The 24,816-nt window shown below is 32.2% G+C and overlaps 1 protein-coding gene across 3 annotated transcripts in view; it reads left to right on the top strand.

The window, feature by feature from the left end:
• The window catches only part of LOC134687174 (cAMP-dependent protein kinase catalytic subunit alpha), an 84,222-nt gene that overhangs the window by 1,275 nt on the left and 58,131 nt on the right, over positions 1-24,816 (top strand). The window contains exons 1-2 of one of the 3 annotated variants that reach the window (XM_063547271.1): positions 10,821-10,927; positions 20,228-20,368. In XM_063547271.1, coding sequence (XP_063403341.1) covers positions 20,260-20,368 — 109 coding nt within the window. In that variant the 5' untranslated portion in view covers positions 10,821-10,927; positions 20,228-20,259. Of the gene's footprint in view, positions 1-10,820; positions 11,154-20,227; positions 20,369-24,816 lie in introns of those variants that run through there. The other 2 variants (XM_063547262.1, XM_063547251.1) reach the window with 2 other exon arrangements.

Below are 24,816 nucleotides of genomic sequence, written 5' to 3'. Positions count from 1 at the left end.
TAAAACAATTAAACATGACAAATATTATGTATACTGAAGTAAGCATATACGATGACGTGTAAGCCAGTCTTTAAGGAATGCTCTAAAATGAGGACAAATACATGCAGATAATATTGAAGTTATACTCTCAATATTATTTGTTTTGTTTCTTCACATGGTAGGGTTTGTTTACATTGTATCAAGACGATTTGTGAAACGAGGGAAGTCGTTACTGATTACCCTCCCGGAGGATCAGAATAATGCCTCTCTGGTTCTTTGTGTGGTTTGTGTTTGCCGAATCTACAGTGTTTGTGAGTAGTTTTAAGGCCTGTTGTTTATCTTCTCCTCCTTCTTGTCTAAATGTTGTTTAGCTGTCTTTCAACTTTTCATTTTTGTTCCATTGGAATACCATGATATCTTTCAATGCTTGTACATTGTAATGTTTTGGCAATATCTTAATTAGCTAAGGCTCCTTGTTAAAGACCTACTTTGACCTATAATGATTTTTCTTTTACAAATTGTGACTTGATGGAGAGTTGTCTAATTGGCACTCATACCACATCTTCTTATATCTATATAATGATTTTGTACATTCAAACCTCTATTCTACAGTTGAAAGAGATATAAAACTTTGATACTAAAAGTAACATTTAAAGAGACCCTATTTAGATGCACTAGACAAAAATTATATATCTCGTCACTAGATATTTTTTTTATACTAACATTGAACATTGGCGAATATATCACCTATGATCTACCATAGACCAACTGACTTAGATGTTAGCATTTAAAGGTCACCATAGTGTTTCCAACAATGAGAAAAACCCAAAATGTAGAGTCAGCAATACCGGTAATAGACTGAAATATGAAATAATAAGATTTCTTAATTTGGTATACGGCGATCTTTGTGAAGCCTACATGTCCTCAGACAGGAATCACCTGACCTTGACCTCATTTTATGCATCTGTGATCAAGAATAGTTTTCGTTGTCAAATACTATAAGCTGTATGCCTACTGATATTTGATGTATGGAAAGATTGTAAAATGTACATGTCTGTCTTGCAGGTTTCATCTGAACTTGACCTCTTTTCATGGTTCATTGGTCAATGTTTAGTTCGTTTCTCAAAAAATATAGCCCGTGAATACGTCAACTATATTTTTTAGAATAGAATTATTTTAAGGCATACATGTCTGTCTGACAAAGTTAATCTAAAATACCTTTAACTCATTTACACGGATCATTTGTAGAGTTTACTTTAGGTTATACTTGTTGTTTAACCTTTTTCTCTAAACTTTCAATATTCTTCCAATCATGATCAGTATAAAGCAGCTAGGCGACACATTTCAGTTTGTGCATTTTATTTTCAATGACGGCGCCTGTCAAGTGCCTAAAGGGAAATATGATGCGTGTGGTCTGTTAGTTTGTACGTCCAATTTTGACTTATAACCTAGTGTAGATTGTACAGTTAATGTTATTCACCCCAAAAAGATCAGTATACACACCAGTCAAAAACAAGTTGCACAAGATGACGTGACCTCGGTTTTTAGGTTTAAGGGGGGCTCGCGGGTCTTAATCAGTTTTTAGATCACGGCCCGAAGGGCCAAGTGAGCTTTTCTCATAACTTGGCGTCCGTCGTCTGTCGTCCGTCGTCGTCGTCGTTACATTTTACATTTTAAACTTCTTCTAGAGAACCACTGAATGGAATGAAATCAAACATGGCATGAATGTTCCTTATGAGGTGCTGACCAACTATTGTTACTTTGTAGCCGATCCATCATTCAAAATGGTCGCCAGCGGGGGATTTAGTTTAACATAGGACCCTATGGGAAATGCATACAAATGATTTCTTTTAAAGAACCACTGAATGGAATGAAATTAAACATGGCATGAATGTACCTTATGAGGTCCTGACTAAATGTTGTTACTTTGTAGCTGATCCATCATCCAAGATGGCCACCAGTGGGGGACTTAGTTTAACATAGGACCCAATGGGAAATACATACAAATGTCTTCTTTTAGAGAACCATTGATTGGAATGAAACCAAACATAGCATAATTGTTCCTTTTTTAATGAGGTGCTGGCCAAGTGACTTTGTAGCCAAATTTTATCTTTTTTTTATATGATTTCAAAAACCCAGGTAGAATCAGGTGAGCGATACAGGCTCTTGAGAGCCTCTAGTTTTATTTAATAGGCCTATATGATTTCGCTAAATTTTTCTATAAAAGAACTTTATCTTATACTTAATAGAAAAAGGAAATAAAAAAACGGCGTCACCGTTCATTTACGCCCACAATCTGCCTTCGAAAGAAGCATACATTTTTGTAAAGATACCTCTTGGTGTGTGTTATTGAGTTTCAAGTTTAAGGTCACTTGAAGTGTGTGATTAAGTTTCAAGTTTAAGGTCACTATTTAAAATGTGAAACAGATGTGTCGAGAATGACAAAATATTAACTGAACACTGTAGGAAAATATCAAAATTTTATGTTTTCAGACAAAGCACTTTAATATTTTTTTCCTGCAAATTGATATTAGCACTATTAAAAATTGTTACGAGTTATGTTCTCTCTGTTTATTTCATAGAAATTGAGATTATTTGACAAAAAAATTAAATGAGCAATATCGTATAAACCAGCTAGTTATTTCTAGGTTCGCTGCATTTTAACAGCTAGGAGAAGTTCTGTGTTAATTATATGGTATATTTGCATTTGCTGGAATGCCCGATAATTCCAGGGTTAAGTGATCTGGTTTCAGATTTTAAGATTTAACCATGACATAGATTGATGTAGTTAGGTTTTTAGAGTATAATTGATATTGATATATTTTTACAATGCAATAACTTCAATGAAAACATATTAATAAAGAATAATAATTTGTTGTTGTTTTTGAATTATCTAATATGAGATATTAACTGTATATTTTCTTAAAATTAAATTATTTGTTCTGGTTCGTTGAAATCGACACTATTGAAATGCAGTTATAAACAAAGAAGACTGCCCAAATAGTAAGATCTTCCAAAATAGATAAAACAATACGTTTATGTAGGAAAGATAATTTGTTTAACCCTCCCCCTTTTTTTTTTACCAAAGAAACGGTTACTTTTTCTTTCATGCAATTTCAATTATGATCGCGTGTTTCTGTGTTGTGTTAAAATTATAATAATATAACTTGCATACATGTCTCTGAAATAACATATAAAAGGAAGATGTGATATGATTTCTATTGATGCCAATAAGCACTCTCCACAAGATACCAGAAATTTACAACTATTAATCACCGTACGGCCGCTTCAACAATGATCAAACCCGTTTCCGCATAGTCAGCTATAAAAGGCCCTAAAATGACAATATAAAACAGTTCAAACGAGAAAACTAACGGCCCAATTTATGTACACTAAATGAGCGAAAAACAAATATGTAACACATAAACACACGACAACCACTGAATTACAGACCTCCTGACTTGGGACAGGCACTTACATACAGAGTGTGGCGGGGTTAAACATGTTAGCGGTATCCCAACCCTCCCCTTAATGTATACTTCCTATTTACTAAACATTCCTAATTTACTATCCACAATGGTCACAGATAATGTATTTAGATATATTATCAGTGACCACTGTGGCTAGTAAAAGTAGTGTCATTTAGGTACTGTCTTATCAAGTATACCTAAAATCTATACTTCTTCATATTCCAACTGTGTTTAATGTATTCTACATTTTAACAATTCTATGCATAATCCTTGTGTTAAGACATTTATGAAATGAATTTCGCGGGACCACTGACTGAAATAAAATAAACAAGAATTTCAGAAGGTCACAGTGTGAATAAGTCACGGTGGAATTATTCCAATATCAAATTATATTACAAATAAATATTCCTAAAGTAAAACCATTGATATTTTTTTCCCACAGATATTTTCTTTTAATTACATAACACAAATAATTTCGAATTGGTTGAGTATTAAGAACAAAATGTTATATACTTTGTATGAAAATAATTGAATTAAGTTTACACAGCATCATATTACAATGACGCCATGCATTAATTTTGATACATTGAATATGCAGTACCGCACGTACTGCAGTTTTCTTATCGAAAAATAGCACTAAAACTTAGCAATAAACACGTCAGCGATCTTAATTAATGATCCCGTTAATTACAGGTGTTATAGGTTTGGACATAATACAAGTTATTTGAGATTTGTATCAAATTACTTGGCGATATGAATTCAGTAATTAAATCATTGAAGAACGATGCTTTTTGTTGGTTAAGCAGTTTTGAAACAAATCAAAAGTTCTGATCATGGTTTGTTACTCATTTTTAACAAAGCATACGAGGCGGTTTGATAAATTCATTGGGACTACAAACCCTCCCCGAATGGGTGAGAACTTTTTTTGGGGAGAGGAGGTGTCTTTTTGAACATGTTTTCCGGGCACTTTGTCTTCTTCTACCAATGCAAATTGACCGCCACAATATACTAAGTAGACAGGGGACTGTCGAAAGTGGCGTTAAACACCAACAATCATAATATCATTCAACCTATCAATTTTTAAATGTCCCTTATTTTTTTACGCTGGGTATCTTTGTTTCCCATTTTTAGCTCACTTGGCGTCCGTCGTCATCGTCGCCTGTCGTCTGTCGTCGTTTACTTTTACAAAAATCTTCTCCTCTGAAACTACTGGGCCAAATTTAACCAAACTTGGCCACAATCATCATTGGGGTGTCTAGTTTAAAAAATGTGTCCGACGACCCGGCCAACCATCCAAGATGGCCGCCATGGCTAAAAATAGATAATAGGGGTAAAATGCAGTTTTTGGCTTATAACTCAAAAACCAAAGCATTTAGAGCAAATCTGATACGCGGAAAAGATGTCATTCAGGTCAAGATCTATCTGCCCTGAAATTTTCAGACAAATCGGACAACCCGTTGTAAGGTTGCTGCCCTTGAATTGGTAATTTTAAGGAAATTTTGCTGTTTTTGGTTAATTTCTTGAATACTATTATAGATAGAGATAAACTGTAAACTGCAATAATGTTCAGCAAAGTAAGATTTACAAATAAGTCAACATGACCGAAATGGTCAGTTGCCCCCTTTAGGAGTTATTGTCCTTTATAGTCAAGTTTTAACCATTTTTCGTAGATCTTAGTAATCTTTTTGAAAAATCTTCTCCTCTGAAACTACTGGGTCAAATTTAACCAAACTTGGCCACAATCATCATTGGGGTATCTAGTTTAAAAAATGTGTCCGGTGACCCGTCCAATCATCCATGATGGCCGCCATGGCTAAAAATAGAACATTGGGGTAAAATGCAGTTTTGGCTTATAACTCAAAACCAAAGCATTTAGAGCAAATCTGACGGGGTAAAATTGTTATTCAGGTCAAGATCTATCTGTTTTAATTTTTTCAGATGAATCGGACAACCCGTTGTTAGGTTGCTGCCCTTGAATTGGTAATTTTAAGGAAATTTTTGCAGTTTTTGGTTAATATCTTGAATATTATTATAGATAGAGAGAAACTGTAAACAGCAATATTGTTCAGCTGAGTTAGATTTACAAGTAAGTCAACATGAACAAAATGGTCAATTGACCTCCTAAGGAGTTATTACCCTTTATAGTCAATTTTTAACAATTTTCATAAAATTTGAAAATTTACTATCATTTTCCACTGAAACTAACTGGACGTAATTCATTATAGAAACAGATAATTGTAAGCAGCAAGAATGTTTAGTGAAGTAAGATCTACAAACACATCACTATCACCAAATACACAATTTTGTCATGATTCCATCTGTGTCCTTTGTTTAATATTCACATAGACCAAGGTGAGCGACACAGGCTCTTTAGAGCCTCTAGTTTTTATGATATAATATATCACAGCTCGTTCGCCTTTGCCCGTGTCTGTAGTGGATTTATTTATAACTGACAAATTATTAAGTTATGATTTCGTAAATACAAATTACTTCAAACCTTTACTAAATTCTTCCATAAATATAAAGATTTGGTTTGCCAGTTTGACTGTACTTGTAGAAAACTTATTTCAAACGGAATAGCACATCCGCATTTTTACGGATATGTTGTTTACCGAGCCAAGGAAATTAGATACGATCCGGGTCAACTTATCAATCCTTTAAATGGATTTATTCTAAAAGGTTACCAATTAAACACCGTAATTAGAACTTTGAATACAATCACGCGAACATGTGCAGTTGCATCTTTCATCACTCTTTCTAACCGAGACACGGACTCTTTGCAAAGACTATCAGTACAACTTACCACTAAATATAAATAAGAAGATTCGGTTTGAGTGCCAATGAGTCAACTCTCCATCAAAGGACAACATTGTGGGCGTTACTCGTCGTTGAAGGGCATACGGTGACCTACAGTTGTTAATGTATGTGTCTTTTTGTCTCTTATGGAGAGTTGTCTCATTGGAAATCATACCACATCTTCTTTTTTATATTGAAGCTACAATCACATTATCAACTTCCAAAATGTGCAATAAATTAACATAATGTAAGATTTGACATAAAACATCAAATACTTGAATCACCATTCAATGAAAAAGATATGGACCGAAAAACGGTTGGTGCTTGTATGTTGATTATTTGATAGAATTAGTTGTTGACTCGCGTAGGTGAACCGATGAAATAGTTGAACTTTTGATATATATGAACCGATTAAACTGTTATGTGGCGTTCTCTTTAAAACAACTGATACGATTCATTTACATTTGTTACCATTGCGCTGTAATTGTATCGTTATACATTAATGTGGTGTAATTCTATTTACTTTGTAACATATTCATATGCAATTATAGATTATCGTTGATCGTCTCAACGAGATTGATTTTCTCACTTGAGCGGAGACGGCGAAAGCGAGTGAAAAGCAATCGAGTTGAAATGACCAATGATAATCTGTTTATCGCTATTTTACCTATTTCATGTCAATTTCATTAGCAACGCCACGTGCCTCCTTAGTTTCTAGCGATAATTTCAATCTCAGTCGAGTAGCATGATTTGCAAAATTATCACAAAAAAAGATCAAAGGAAAAGTGCACAAAATAGCGATAATTGTTGCTATTAATTATTCTGTCCACTCTATCGATATCATTTATGAAGTATAATTATGTTAGAAATATGTTGCCTCTTGTGAAAACTCGTCAAAGATACCCGGCTTATAGAATCATTTTCATAACAGCGTGGGCAATCGCAATACTTATGTTGGTAATAATACTGAATCATTTACCTTTAACTTGCTGGTCATCGGCTATCGACAACAGTGACTTTACGCCTCAGTCAGTCCGTAAGAGGCTTGCCAGTGGGAATTTAAATAGAATAAAAGAGTGAAGTACAAGCAGGTGCATGAGTAAAAAAAATAAAAGTTTAAGAATTTAACATTTAAATCAATAGACACGGTTTAGTTCTCTGCTAAAAGTAGTAATTTGTATTGTATGATTTAGTCGTATATTAGAACCTTTGGCGACTCCACAGATACAATGTCTATCACACATACGATATGAAAAGTGGGCGAACGTTCACAACTAATCTGACCTAGTCAATTAATAACCTGAACTTGCCAAGAAATGGTCTTTTCCACGCTGTTATGAAAATTGTTCTATTTTTCACCAGACGCACGTTTTCATAAGATATAAGGGTACTTGAATTCAAACATTTGGAAGGCTCATAATATGGTTGCCGGTTAAGACCATTTTGCGTTTTTGAGTTTTTGCCCTTCATGTTCCTTAGAGCGAAAACGCGAACTCGCGAAGTCGGAAACGTAAAATCGGATTTTTTTTCGCATTTATCTCTTAATAGATAAACCATGTTTATACCAAAAAAGATTATATTTCACCACTATGAATATTAAAAATCAAATCTTTGGAAGATGCTCTTTCCGTAGATATACACATGCATAACACAAATAGTCTAATTATTAGAGCCTTATTTATTATAAAGGAAGGAAGAGTGGGTTAAAAATTATAAGTGTGAAATTTAAGTTGTTTGCCTAACGGTGCATTGCTACCATATAATATGAAGGGCGAAGCCCCAAGAAACGCGAAATCGCCGAAATCGCCTTAACTGGCCACCATACTATAATCAAATATGAAGTTGTATAGCGTTGAATTCCTTAAAAAAGGTGCATAATGCGGATAAGGCAGTATGTTAGTATGTAATGTTCAGCATTATACGGTCTGAGTGTATTAAAATCTTGAGCCTTGTTTTATTTAAACTTAGATCAACCATTTAATCAGTACACAATAACACCAACTAACCCATTTATCGACGGAGCACGAAATACCATTTTAATCAAAGGCCAATATAAGTTCAATCTGTAACACCATTTATATAAGTAAATGAGACATTCTATATAGACTATTATTGGTAGAGTTTCTATTTTTAGTTTTCATTATAAAGCTTGTCAATATGAAAATGACATCGTGTAAAGAAAAGTCGTCATTTTTTCTAATACAAAGAATGTAAATATTGAAGTTTCTTACTTTGACCACTTAACTGATAAATGAATAAACAAAATGTTATAAACAAACCTTATCATGAATTTAATAATATGAAAAACACACTCATACTAAAGATATGCCGAAAAGGCAATTCATTCTGTCAATATTTTTTTTAATTTATAAGCTGATATTTTTCGCTTAATTATTAAATTTGTCATTCAGTTGCTAAAAGCTAGATAATTTTAGTATAAAAAAAACAACATTATCGTGACCTTGTATAATATGTCTAGTCTACTAAGACCGGAGCCATAAATATTGATGGAGTAAAAATGATCAATTATGAGATATTCCACTTAATATGTTGTCAATTTTAATTAACAATAAAGTAAAAAAAAAATTTAGTTTAGTAAATTAGTTACACTTTGAGAGAAGGGATGTTAGATGTGAAATTAAGTATACGAGGCTTAATTCTTAAAACTACATGTATACATTTACAAAGCAATCATGATAGTCCAATTGTGCTTGAATGGTGTAAGATGCATCTATCTTTGTTGAAATATACATACGCTGCAGTGTTATACGTTAGACATACTTAAGATTTTACCACGGGTTTGGTCTTTATGCAAATGTCTTCACCTTGAGCGATAGCAGTATTAGTGCAAAGATAATTCCTGTATGTTATCTTTTGAATTGAATTGTATATCAAACAATTTCTCAAATTGAATGGATACTGCCTCATAGGGAGAGAGAGACCCCTGCAGATTTTAAAGATATTTTATTAAAACGGGTTTTAAAATTTACTCCGGTACTCTTAAAACTGCCGCCTTTATGTTAGGGTTTCGTGCTATACTCCTTTTCACTTTAACCAATCATTGATGTAGTAGTATATTTGTCATATATTGTATATATTTTCGTTTGCTATATCATGTATATGCTTCTTGCAAATTAAGTATTCATTCATTCATTCATTCATTCAGTACGCTAGAGCCTATCACCGTTTGTTAAGTCACGGGTTCGGATTTTACTTTAGTAATTTTCTGCCTATTGCCACTTTAGTAGGGGTTTCAAAAACTTTTCCAGTTAACTTTAGCCTATATCCTAGCTTTGAAACTTGACGTAGACCTTATCTAAATACATGTATTATAATGTGGTGGTGTCAATATAAAGAGATATAATTGCTTATTGTGTCAGGTCATCATTTCGAATTTTAAATGTATGCAATACAGAAATTATTGCGAGGTTTTTGTTAATGCGAAAAGTACGCCATGAGTATCGCAAAAATAGGAACTCTCATTCTGGTATCTGATATACATATACATATAAATGTATGTGGCTTTCCAAAAACTGGCAATAATTGAAAACTTGCATTTTTGTTCCTTTTTCAAAAATGGCAATATTAGATGCACGCATTAAATTCTAACTTTACTGTATTTCTGATCTTGACGAGAAAGGAACATTCACGATCTGAAAATAATATTTACACCCTTCTTGTCAGTTGATAGATCGATTTTTTATTATCCACTTAATGGCAAGCATTTAATAAATTCGCTGAACGTGTATCTAATCAATATTGGATGGCATGAAACACAAAATAAACTGATTTTTTCTGAGTATATATATCCCTTTTAAAAATATTTAGGTGTTTTTTTTCTTATAATTGTCGTTTTGTTGACATCAAATTGGAGTATACCCAACAACTTTTGAATTTCTTTTGCAATAGCCAACTATAATGGTTTTTTTTCTCTATTGAAAGGTAAATTTGAAATATTTTAAAATTCAAATAATGTTTTCAAACTTTAAGCCATTGTAAAAAAATATGAGAAAAATGTCAAATGTAGTTTTGTTTTTAATAGAAATGGTATAATTAGCAGTTTACTTGTAATGTAAGAAAAACTGTTATTTTTCCATGAAAAGATGCTACGTAGAAAGACTATATACATAATGTAAATCTGGTGTTGTACGTCAGGTTGGATAAATAAAAATAAGAAACTGTGGTATGATTGACAATGAGACAAAACTCTCCACCAGATAATAAATGCAGTTTTGAACTATAGTTTTAAATACCATATGAACTTTAATAATGAGTAAAACCCTTGTTAATATGTATTCCTGTCTCAATTTTATTTCTCTAACATAATCCGTAAAATTGAATAACATATAAATTTAATTTGTCTTTAGGTACTACGGAATGGAATGAGGTAGATATTTGAGCTTGAATTAAGTATGTTACCTTGCAGAGTGTATGTTTCCTTACAAGTCCATTACTTAAAATATAGTATATTTGTCCTGTTGTTTAGTTTTGTTTACATTACATTAGCATTTTAAATCGTCTTAATCAAAATAATGATATATTCATTTCTGATAATGTTGTAAATACACACAGCCGAATGTTTTCTTTCTGGATTTACTAATAAATTTTTTATTTGGGGGAAAATATCGACCTACAAGCAACGACATGATAAAAACAAGTGTTGACTGTTAATTTGACGGATGGTAAGATTATTTTTGTACACCACATGACACATTAATTTCTCTATGTTTTACTCATTATATGGACAATATTACATGCGACTTTTTATTATCTATTTTCCTGTTGCTACATAACGGTCAGTCATACATATTTATATGTTTAAATTAAGTGAATACTGAAGAATTCATTTGAATTAATGGATTATTAAGCAACTGGCGTCATGTTTTCCAGGATTTACTTTCACTGAAGGTAAGTCTTAACTTTTAGCAAGTCTATCGTTGACCCAAAAAGGACTAAGGCCTGGTGGTAGGGTGTAACGTTCTCTTTGTAATAATAAAATATTGAGGAAAATGTTATTTGGCATTAAATGTTCTTTTGGACCAATATTTTCATCTGTGTTTTTTTACCCTTGGAATAAAACATTTCGTTACCTTTAAGTGTTTTAATGATATTTGAAGGACATAACTTGTTTACTTCAAAGAACGAATACCAAGTCACGATTATCACTATATACGGAATTCTTATCATGATAAAACGATACAGTATAAAAGCAAATCTTATCGAAACCTATAATATGATGATAATATTGATATGTCGATTCGAAAACACTTGTTAAATACAAAATATTACAACTTAGAATAGAAAAAAGGGATATGCCACGTTCAATCTTTTAAGTCTGTTTGTCTATTCTTAAGATTTAAAATACTTAAATGCATACAATATGTTGATATCAGATTGAGTTACACTTTAAGGGAATAAGGTTATTTGCTCAAAATGTTTTAAAATGAAAATAAAAAGATAGTTATACCGTCACTTTCCAATTATTCCTGTATGTCGCTTTTGTTGGTGCTGAGATGAAATTCTGTCAACCATGCATGCACTGACTTGTATAACACTTGCTTTAAGACTGAATAAAAAAAGTATGAACATGGAGGGGGGAAATGGTTCATACCTCCAGTCATCTAGTACGTACTAAGAGGTTAAATTAACTAGGACACTAGAACTATTACAATGATAGATTGAATTTATATATAAAAAACTCAAAAGACTTGTCAAAATTTTGATTAGTAGTCTGTCATTATGACCAAATACATGTCATATTTTATATGATTTACTTAGATATGTGCATAGAATTTGAGGGTCATAACCTTTAAAACAATCACTGAGTTGTAAATTCTTAATGCATGTACCTATTTCCTCCATGTGTTGAGATAGTGTACGGCAAGTAGAATAGGCTTGAATATAACGTGTAACATCAAATGTTGTCAAGAACAGAACTACACGTTTTCTACTAATGTTAGTAATATATCATATAGTCTAGTCTTCTAAAATCATGAGAACATAACATGTGTGGATGAACTTAAAAATAGGGGTGCCACATAGGTGTATATTCAAGACTATACCATACATGTACCAACTTAAAAAAGAGGGGTGCTACATGGATGCACATTAAAGACACTTTTTTTGTACTCATCCCACATTCTATTTCTTCAATTTTACCCATGCAGTCCCTTTTTTTTTCTAATTATGGTTAACATGTTGGTTCATTCTCTTTTGGTTGACCATGGATGATGCATCCCGTTTTACGTGTTCATCAACATTAAATTGAGTTTTGAAGAAATCTACCTCTTTTAAAAACAATTCTATACATATACTGTAACGTAAAGGTCCTCTAGAAAAAAAATACTTGTATTTCTGTTTACAGAAATATTATGTGAAAACTGATGTTTATAAATACCATTATTACAATAGCTTGATTATGTAAAGACAAGTAAACTTTGTTCTATATTTATGTAAAATTGATATTACTTTTTTTATGTCTTAAACATAAATGCAGTATAATACATTAACGATGAAATTACATGATTTCCGGACAATACTCTAGACTGAAAATGTCCTACATCCTGTATAATCTCCCACGATTTCCCCAACAGAAGTTTCCGCCTAAGATTTATTTGTCCAACACTCTTAAGAAAATCTATATATAAAAAAACTTTCCTATTTTAGTTTTAAACAATGTGAAATTGTTTTATGTAACTATATGCTGGGAGGTTTAACTATGACATTACGACGATTTTTTCATGACTATGCTTTAAGTTACTTGTAATCTGTCCATTACTGAACTTTTACTGTTTCTAAAGACTGGTGCTAAATCCAGTTGAAAATTACTTTTTATAGAAATGACTGCTCCCTATTGACGACTTTGCTAAACTAAATGTAACTTTTTTCCCCATATGTAACTATTCCAGTCATAATTACTGTTTCGATAACTCTGCATGTGACTGGTTTAATGACTGTTTATGGACTTGTGTTAAAATTAATTGAAAAAATATGTTTACTGAATTTATTTTTCTTGGTGTTGTTAGTCAGTTGAACGGCATTAACCCTTACTGAACTTACTTTACCTTAAAGTCCCCTGCTCGTTTACTAATACATATTGTGAATTAGATTGAGAGTTGTCTCATTATCTCTCATACCACATCTTCTTAAATTTATCTATTTGTACTAGGTTAAATGTCCGTGAATGAAATGATTTTTTGACACCTGTTTGTGTTAAACTTAATGCAATTGTCCCTGCTAAAACCGCCTGTTGACACCATTATTTATACATGCACAATCCAACATAGGAACGATATATACCATGTTTCTCGCTGAAGATTCACAAAGGTATAGGTCCAAAACAAGAGATCACAAAGTGAAAACATTATAAGGATTATATGAAAAAAAATATCCTTGGTTTTATTGATGTATTTCATCTTATATCAAAGTTCTTTTTATAGATTATAACCTCATTTAAAATGAATTAAAGAAGATATACCATCAAAAGATAGAATTTTTTTATGTAATAACGAACAACTTTACTTGTTTGCCCAAATAAAGGACTGTTTCTTTTACCTACTCATCTGTTATTGGGCTTATCACCGGAATTTAAGTTGACTTGAAGAAAACAAAGTTCTAAGAATGTCATAGCTATTGGAAATGAAATACCGAATTATATCTATGACCAAATGTAGATGAGTAACACGACGGGCGAGGGGTTACATGTAGAGCAGGATCTGCTTACCCTTTCGGAGAACCTTGCGCCACCTTCGGATTTTTTGTTGTCGGGCTTGTTTTGCTTAAATCTTTAGTTTTCTGTGTCACTTATACTGTCGACATAATAGGCACCTGTTCATTTTTCATTTTGTAAACATGTCTTTTCGTTATTTGAATCGATGGGTTGATGTCTCATGAAAATCACACCATGCACTCTCTTATTGTTTATATATCTCAATTTAAACAATGTGTCAAATAGTATTCCCATAGTTAGAAAGAATCGTATAAGACATACGGTAACTATTTGGTCATGACTGGGGATATTTGATAGGCAGTTACAATTTTTACTTCAGAAACCCACAAAACTAAGTTAACATATTATTTGATCATTTAGTGAGCCACACCATATATTTCAGTGTATGCATCTGCTTCGAACTTTAAGGGAAGGAATCTGATTCAGTTTCATACATCATTAATACTACCATTAGTTTTTTCGAAGGATACATGTAAATAGTATCATTAGTTTTTTTTCCAAGAATACATTGGAACCCGTATCACTAGTTTTTTCACGGTGTTTTTTTCCAAGGATACAATGTACATAGCATCATTAGTTTTTTCCAAGGATACTTTATGAATACTAGTAGTATCATTATTTTTTGCATGAATACATTGATTGACATATAGTCAATGAGAATAGTTTGTAATGGCGTTAATTAGAGCTATTACCATTTATGTAAATGCAGGTTTCTGTAGGGATGATGGTACATAATAGATGGATGTAAATTTATAATGAACAAGAGAGACGTGCTGTTGCCGACATAAAATATTCCAAATTTTAATTAAAAGATCACTGAAAATCCGGACAGGTCAGGATTTAAAACCAGTTGATGTATGAATAACTCTAGACCTCCAAAGGTCAAGAGTATAGTCGACATACAATTTTCAATGTTAAACATAATCTACTTATCAAACTATAAATCGTCCCAAGATACTTTAGAACAAAAACAATAACAAGTAACAGCATACTAAAGCAAAAAAGCAATACAGAGTTTGAAAATTTTACACAAAAATTACATAATTGACAGAAAAAACAACTTGTTATTACAAGAGAAATATGCAAACATTTCAGAACTTGGTCAAAATTGAATTAAAAGAAGACTCAGACTTTGATCCTCACGAGGAGCTTTATTTAACTTACAAAGGTGGAAAATGCATCTGTTTAACCTAACACACAATAAAAGCCTTCTCCATAATCTACTATATATATTGTTGGACTAATGGATCGAGAAAAGAGGAATTAGGCGAGATGAGTTTCCCTCGTTATGGCATTAATATCCTCATGGAAATGAATTAACATTTTATACACCAAAAACGTCCAACATTTGACTGGTCAGACTTGGTCATTGTAGACACATTGTTTCTCGATATATTTTTATTAATTCACTTGAAATCACAGCACTTAACAGTATAATTCTCCAGTGGCCTCAGACTGCCAATTATTCCTAACGAGAAGTGAATTACAAGTTAGATGTTTTCCGTGTTTCCAGAATACTAAGATAAGAGGAAAGTCTCCTGTGTATTTTGCAACCGTAGGAATCACAATGCGAATGTCTATAACGAGAGACTTGGACGAGACTTGGACGACAGTTCCCGGAGTCTTTTTGGTGTTTACCGTTTGATTTCTGTTGGATGGAGTATTGATCGGGTTCATTCATTTGGCAATCCATTGTGGAACTTTAATTGACGCTTTTTTGATGATTATCTCTACAATATTCCTTTTCCGTCATCATTTCATTTCTGATTCCGTATATGAATCATATTTGTTGCTTTAAATCATTTGCACGTTTCAAGGTTAGTTATCTAGTTTTGTTATTGTTAATTCAAGGCGATTTTAGACTAATGAGAATAAGTTTGAACATATAATTGGGAGATGTTTCATAACTCTTTATTGATCTTTTTTTTTACTGTTTAAAAAGGACTTTGGAAAATAAAAGTTAACCCTTCTTTCTATCCTAATTAAAACAAGTTACATCTCAAATGGTTGCTTTATTTAGTTCATTTATTCAAAGAATTGAAAATTATGTTCCGTGTTTACGTTCTTCTTAATAAAATAACAATATTCATTGATTCATTTAAGAATATATACCCAGAGTGATCGTGTTGAATATAATTCTAGCATTGCATTGTTTTCGATATTTTATTGAAATTAAGTAAAATTATACATGCAATATTGTAATGACATGAAATAAAAAATATAAAGAAAAATCAGACGTAACAAATTGGTAGACGTAACAAATTGGTGAAATAACTTGGCATAACACAAAAATTATCAAAATATATGTACATCCGACTTTCACTTGTAAAGGAAGTTAAATTAATTACAATTGCAGATCAAAATATCCGTTTCTACGGAACACTAGGATGAAGGAGTATACAAATATATCTATTTGAGCGTCGTTCGTCCGGAAATTATACCCACACGAAGAAAATCTCCGTTTTAAATATCTAAATGCGCAATGGCGTTATGTCGGAATGTAAACTCTAAATTCAGTGCCGACTGTTAGGGAGATTGCAACATTTTCTTCGCTGCTGTTAGAACTCTTTGAGATACACAAACTGACTTTTTGCAAAGGAAAATGGTAACCCCTTCTGCAGATGCAGTCCAAAATTTCTCTTCACACATCTCTGATGACTCACTTTGTAAATGTTCTAATGCATTTTCTCTCGTTTTATCATCATTTTTATCAGCAATCAAAGCTAGACTTCAAATTTAATGTGACACTACCTACAACAAGGGGGGTGGGTGGGGGGTATGAATTATATATATATGTGGAAACTCAAAACTTCCAAAGTGTTTAGTTCCAACTTACTTTTTACCAAATATTTATACATTCTTACATAATATGATCATCGTTGATTTTTCTTCTGTTCAAAAACTTCTTTTCAGAGCTTATTGAATTTTTGTATCAAGCTTCACGCTTGCATGTTACACTGTGTGGAGTGTTTGAGAACACTATAGCAAACAGTTCAGCTTGTTTTTCCGGAGTTGCGAGTGGTGCATATTTAAGTTTTTCATATGATCGGTTGAAAAAAATATCATAAAACAGTCGCTGCTGTGTGTAAAAAGGAATTTAATCCAGAAAAGTCCACAGGAGATAAAACAAAAATTAACGCGGATAAAAAAAACACAAGACTTTATAAAGATTGAGATTTTTACATCAACATCAAAAGTCTCTTTAAACAGCATTGATTGCTACAAGTCAAATGCTTGAGCAAGACCCGCGATTAAACTTAGCTCTGTTTCGCAAAGTAAATGGGTAACATTCACGGAGGACAGCATTACTTTTTTCAACCGGGCTGTCAATATATATAACGGATGTTTGATTGGGTGGCTCCAGCTGATTCCGTTCAATAACTTACAAACCGTCCAACAAATGATTTACAAATTTTAATATACTGTTGTGGTCGAGTTCACCTTTGACGATTTCCACTGTTGTTGTTCTAAAGTGTAAAATTGATTGACAAGGGAAACAAACAAACATTGCGACAAGAATTGCAACGTGGACTAAAAATAGTTATTTTAATATTTCTACTTTAATTCTATCAGTATTTCGGTGTAAAAAAGATTCTTCTAGTCTAAATATATCTCGAAAAATGCTATTTTTGTTGCCTCTGGGAAAAAACATTTATGTTTACAATCTATACCCATTGGCTAGACAACTCTTGTAACTTTTAGTCTATGTGTTTTTGATAACGAATGTCCTTTTAAATATTGTCCCAAGTGAATTGCAATATTACAAAAACAAGTGTAATGCAGTTTGTCAATCAAGATATACAAATGATTGATGCATTTTCAATAGAGGATGATCGCCTTTTTTCAATGGAATGACACATTCTTGGTTATCTGAAATATTTGTAGTAGAAAATCAATATAAAACTAAATATTTCACTTTCTAACTTTAGAAAACATCATTAATTTTCATCATGAATCAGGTGCTGATCCAACCATTTTTAAAGAGGTAGGACCCAACTCAGGATAAAGGGGCTTTCCCTTACCCTGGACCCCCACCCTCCCCGGATCCGCCGCTGTGAGGTGTTTATATCAGTAATGTTTATTTCAACACATTTTAATAGATACACTAGAATGGATTTTATTTTCAAAAAGTATATTCCTAATAAATGACTTAGTTTAGTGTATATATAATGATTTTAGTTTGTTTGATGCTTTTTTGGCATATTAAGCATCTTTAATTTTAGTTTTTGCCTATCATTATTTACAATTGATAATTCATATAAGGACGTTCAATCGACTTATGTATATTTATGATATGAACATTGCCAATGTAATATAAAGATGAGCAATATAAATCAGGGATGGATTTATGAAACACCTGAAATAGGCTATAAAGCAGATTGCTAGTGTTGTGTTGGTGAAATACCAGGTTCAATCAAAGTTAACTATCTGTCTATTTGGTCTGTGATTATCTATCATAAACTCTTTTTAATAGTGTTTTAATTTGTTACTGTGAAATACAGATGTCGTCATATATTACAAAATTGGCACCAATTTCCCCCGAACTTCATTCCTCAGTGGGGCTTTTTTCAAGAGGTTTTTCAATATTTACCTAAATTGACTGCTTCACAGCTCTATGTATGTATTGTTATGCACTATTTATGGGCATTATGTTTTCTGGTCAGTGTGTCCGTTAGTCCGTCCGTCCGTCTGTCCCGCTTCAGGCTAAAGTAGTTGGTCGAGGTAGTTTTTAATGAAGTCCAATCAACTTGAAACTTGGTATACATGTTCCCTATGATATGATCTTTCTTATTTTCATGCCAAATTAGAGATTTTATCCCATTTTAAAGGTCCACTGAACATAGAAAATGAAAGTGCGGATGGGGCATCCGTGTACTTGGGACACATTCTTGTTTGGTTCTAACATTATGATGACTTTTTATTTAACGCAAAAAACTTTATTAGTTAACTTCTATTCTGTATCCAATATACCCTTATTTTCCACCCTTATTGCAGTGCCTACCTTTTAGATTGGTGAATTTGTTCTCGTCCTGAACATGCATGAAAGATTATCCACTAGACGTTTAAGCAAACAACAATTAATAAAACTAAATCTGTATTTTTGCCCGATTTTGGCGAAATTTGAGTTTTTTTCAAAACAATGCATTGAGACTTTCATAAAAAAAAACGTTATTCTGTCTGTGGTAAACATATATACAAGCAAAAATTCCTAACTGTAAAAATATAACGGCATATACTGCATGCACGGGGGCACATTATATGCACCAACACAGCAAACTATATATTGACTTTGAATACCTATTTCAGTCTTCTTGTAATTCATTTCAATTATGAAACATCTTTCGATGCAAAATTAATAAACCATGATAGTATAAGATATAAAATACAAGATGTAAAATTCAATATATAAGATATAAGTTATGACATATAAAAAACAAGATGTAAAATATAAAATAAGATATAAGATAAGTAAAAACAATAGGATTGTTACTAAATAACACAAATAAACAATACAACGTGTTACATTGATAAAACCAAAAACAACCTAAGTCTGTTTCTTTTTTCAAACACATAACAAAATGCCACTCCTTTATAATACGAATTACAAATAGTATAATCATTTAGAACAGTGATAAGTAAGAAAAAACGGACATGTATGGTATTGTGGATAACATTATGAGTCTAAGGTATACGTAAAACAGAAAAATAAATATAAAATGTGACTTTTTAATGTCAAATTTCAATTAGAATTTGACAACTCTAAGATTTAGACAGCGAGTGTAACAAATCCATGGTAAATCGATCTCTTTGATATCATATAACTTGACACAAAACAAGATACCAGGTCAGACACCTCGTCAGTTTCCAATGTCATATCTTCTTGTATTTTGTCATTTCAAAAATAAATGGAAGATCTTTGTAAATCTTTGTTTTTATTCACATGTTTTCTAGACTCTGGACAATTCAGAATTTGATAAATTGTATAGACACTTAATTGTTGAAGACTATAAGTTGACCTCCAGACGACTTTTTTCTTGTCTTTTAGTGCCATTTGGTGGTGGTTTTGTTGACTTATATGCAATATCTCCTTTAATTGCATATAAATGGTATCATTGATGTGAAAGTTATTATATTTCTCTTGAGTTAGTGGAACCACATCGACCTTGTAATTTATAATCGATACATGTAGTTCTTTACAGTATGGATTGATTCGTTTATTGTGTATCATTTACATTCAATTTGTATTTTGAAGGAATGAGAACAAGACAATCAGCTTTTTAGACAATGGGCGATTTTATCCATAAAATTTTTGGTGGACAGAAACATGGACATAGTAAACATGACAGTAAATCTGCTGATTCGGAGGGGTATTCAAAACAACAAATAGAGTTCTGTAAGTATAAACAACTTATATTGTTTTTGAATATAATATGTTTCGATTTTGAATTTTGAATATGAATTATTTACTTACATGCAAATGTTCTAGTATGTTAAAATCAGGATATAGAATTTTATTATACTAAAGACCAGTCTAATGGGTTAAAAATAAGTTACTCGGCTTAAGGTCCATTGTGGTGCACTTTAAGTCATTGTCCAGAATGTCGTACACTTTAAATCCCGGTCCAGTGACAGGATTTTTCAGTAATGTTCCAATGTCCTACACTTAAATTCCTTGTCTTGTGTCATTATCTTTTATTCCTGGTCAACAGTAATGCACTTTTAGTTATGTTTCAATGAAATACAGTTTAGTCATTGATCAATATCATAAACGTTTTGTCATAGTTCAATGTCGTACACTTTTAGTAATGGTCAAATACCATACACTTTTAGTAATGGTCCAATATCATACACTTTTAGTAATGGTCAAATACCATACACTTTTAGTAATGGTCCAATATCATACACTTTTAGTAATGGTCAAATACCATACACTTTTAGTAATGGTCCAATACCATACACTTTAAGTAATGGTCCAATACCATACACTTTAAGTAATGGTCCAATACCATACACTTTCAGCAATGGTCCAATACCATACACTTTAAGTAATGGTCCAATATCATGCACTTTAAGTAATGGTCCAATATCATACACTTTAAGTAATGGTCCAATATCATACACTTTTAGTAATGGTCCAATACCATACACTTTAAGTAATGGTCCAATATCATACACTTTAAGTAATGGTCCAATATCATACACTTTAAGTAATGGTCCAATACCATACACTTTTAGTCCTGTTTCAATGTCATACACTTTTAGTCCTGTTTCAATGTCATACACTTTTAGTCCTGTTTCAATGCCATACACTTTAAGTCCTGTTTCAATGTCATACACTTTAAGTCCTGTTTCAATGCCATACACTTTTAGTCCTGTTTCAGTGTCATACACTTTTAGTCCAGTTTCAATGTCATACACTTTAAGTCCTGTTTCAATGTCATACACTTTTAGTCCTGTTTCAATGTCATACAATTTAAGTCCTGTTTCAATGCCATACATTTTTAGTCCTGTTTCAATGCCATACACTTTAAGTCCTGTTTCAATGTCATACACTTTTAGTCCTGTTTCAATGTCATACACTTTTAGTCCTGTTTCGATGTCATACACGTTTAGTCCTGTTTCAATGTCATACACTTTTAGTCCTGTTTCAATGTCATACACTTTTAGTCCTGTTTCAATGTCATACACTTTTAGTCCTGTTTCAATGTCATACACTTTTAGTCCTGTTTCGATGTCATACACTTTTAGTCCTGTTTCGATGTCATACACTTTTAGTCCTGTTTCGATGGCATACACTTATAGTTCAATTTCAATGTCGAGCACCTTAGTCCTGTCCCAATGCCATACACTTTTGGTCATAGTACAATGTCATACACTTATTAGTCATGGTATAATCATAATAATGTCATATATTTTATATATTAGAGTTATTATGTCAGTTTAAGGTAGATATGTCTTCTTCCTCCATCTTGGATTTGGAAATACCAGAAACAAGGTCTAGATCTTTAATAGAATGTGCAAATTTTTTAGATTAGTAGGTAATTAATTAATGTGTACGAACTTCCACTTCGATATAGAAAATGACATGTTTTATCAGATTTATGGTTGTATTTTACAAAAAACAGAAAACTTTATTTCGATCATTTTTTTCCTAACTTTGCCACATAAGGGGATGCAACTCAAATGCAAGGGCAGATAATTCAGATTAAGGTATTTTTACAATAGAATGTGTTAGGAATTTACCTTCATGATAATGTAGCAAGAAAACGGGTCCGGTGGCCCCATTGTTTCTTATTCTTAATTGAAAGCATTCTAATAAAGCCATCTTCTCATATGTTATCTCAAAATTCTATGGTGTAGATTGCGCTTTATTGCAGAAAATTGGGTTTCCCATGCATAATCTATACAAAATTTGTCAATTTTGAACACCATGTAGCGTGAAAATAAGCCCGGTGACCCATTCTTTATATTATTATTTTTTAAAAAGCATGATATAAACTACATTTTGGCAAATTATTTAAAAAATCTATGGATTATAATTTAGACGCCCCATCTACCTTTACATAGATGTGAAGGTTAATGGTAATGATATAGTTATACTTTTGAGTTAAGCAAGTAGCTCAGGACAGAAACAGTAGGAACGAACTTCGCTTTCGTCCGTAATGTAAATGAAGGTGAATAAAGTATCTTCAAATACGCGAACTATCTTATTTCGAAAGTTCCACGTTAAAAGAACAAAAACTATGAATCAACTGAGGAGTAACTAGGTTTACTATGTTATAGCATTTTAAAAAAAAAGAGGTTTTTTAAAAAGTGCACTGACAAATGGTAAAATGAAATATCAAATGTTCATATAAATAACAAATGTTGAATCTGTATAAACAGTGTCATTTCGGGGCCTTTCGTAGCTGACTATGCGATATTGGTTTTGCTCATTGTCGAAGGCCGTACGGTGAACTATAAGTGTCTGCTGGAGACAATGCTAATTATACCACATCTTTTTTTTTTATATATAAGTATACCTGTCAGCATTATAATATTCAACGCATTATCACATAAGAGTCTCCAATGTCATTAACCTTTCACCCTGATCCTATTTATGCTCAATAATTACCTCGGAAATCAATGTTTCTTAACATCTACATCTGCATTGTACGATGACCTGTCAAACTTGGCCAATACTCAACGCTTCTGGTGGGCGCAAGAAAAAGAATAATTTTGTAAGATAAACTAAAAATGTACAAGCATGTATACATTATGATAGAAATAAATAAATGAAATGATAAAAAGGGCCAATTGCTTTTCGTATAACTGGCCTGAACCAATCCGGCTTCCGTGGCGGTACCAGGGAAATAATCCCCGCCGGGACAGCTCCAGTCCATCACTTGACTTACTTGCAAGTGTAGGACTGCACAGACTTGATATAAAGTGTTGAAAGGATGATCCTCTTGAAGGATGAGTTCCAAAGGGTCATTGTTCTTGGGAAACGAAAGATCATTTTCCATAAATCTGATATTTATGCTTTCTAAATAAATTAAAAGAATAGAGAAAAACGAAAGTATTCATATGACATAACACAATCATCGGAAGTAGCACAACAGAAACCCATCATCAGAAATTCATTTGTAAAACAATCATATAAACTAAAATCGGACGATGCTCTACGACTGCATGATGAGTAATCTTCCCCGTCTTTAATAAGCTTACATCGAGCTAATGGAGTGCCAATGATATATAATTTAACATATACTTATTAGAACTTGTAAAGAATACGACACTTAATTGAACTGATTTATGTCATACGGTCTCGAATTTGTAATCTGATTGAGGAAATTCTTTATACTAAGTAGTGATTAAGAAGAATCTGAGAAAATACTCTACTTATGATCACTTATGGAAGATATTATGAATATTTTTGCTGTTAGAACCTGTTATACACTATTGATCTAATGGTTTATGTAAAAGAGAGAAGCATCGATGCACTGTCTATGCATTCCATTGATGTTTTGCTTTTCCCTAGTTTCTCTATGTCGACAGTAATTAAGTATGCATATCAAAAGGAAATGTTACACACGAGGTTATTGAGTAAAGACGCAACACGATCAAAGAAGAACAACTCGAGAAATAAATGAGAAATAAAATAGAAAAAGAACAACAGTGTTAATTGGACTTACATGCACTTAATTTTATGTTTACTTATTGACGCCCTAGTCTTACATGTACACGTTAAAACGGCTTGAATGGTATTAATATTTAAAAAAAAGAGTAAGGAATGATTGAATTAATTTCCAAAATTTCAGTGCGAAAACATATGAATAGACAATTTATTGGTTGTTGGTTGCTTTTAATATGTACAGTTGACTTCGAGCGAAACGATTATTGAAATATATTCATAAAGGAATGGCAAATATGGCGCATTATTAAAGTCATGTGAAACTTCAAATTAAAAAAAAAAGGTGAATATGTTATATGTTCTTTTAAAATGGTTAAATTTTACTATGAAATGGACTTTCCATTCAAAATGACTACGGTAAGCACACGTGGAAGCTAGGTATACAGTATTAATCTATCATGAAAGAGTCGTGTTAATTCACTGTTAATAACTGTTATGACAAAGTTACTGTGGTATTTTTGTTAATGAGATGAAACCAAATGACACAAAAATTAACAAATATAGTTCACCAATCGACCTTCAAAAATGAGCAAAGCAGCATTGTCAGCTTTACAAGGCTTCAAAACGATAAATATAAAACAATTCAAACGACAAAACAAACGTCCTGATTAATGTACAAAATGAAGGCACTACAAATATGATATACAACAACAAACGACAACCACTAA

The sequence above is a fragment of the Mytilus trossulus genome, chromosome 1 (genome assembly GCF_036588685.1).
Source record: "Mytilus trossulus isolate FHL-02 chromosome 1, PNRI_Mtr1.1.1.hap1, whole genome shotgun sequence".
Lineage (NCBI taxonomy): Eukaryota > Metazoa > Mollusca > Bivalvia > Mytilida > Mytilidae > Mytilus > Mytilus trossulus.
The sequence above is the reverse complement of the archived record's forward strand: the minus strand, read 5'-3'. Positions and strand labels throughout refer to the sequence as shown.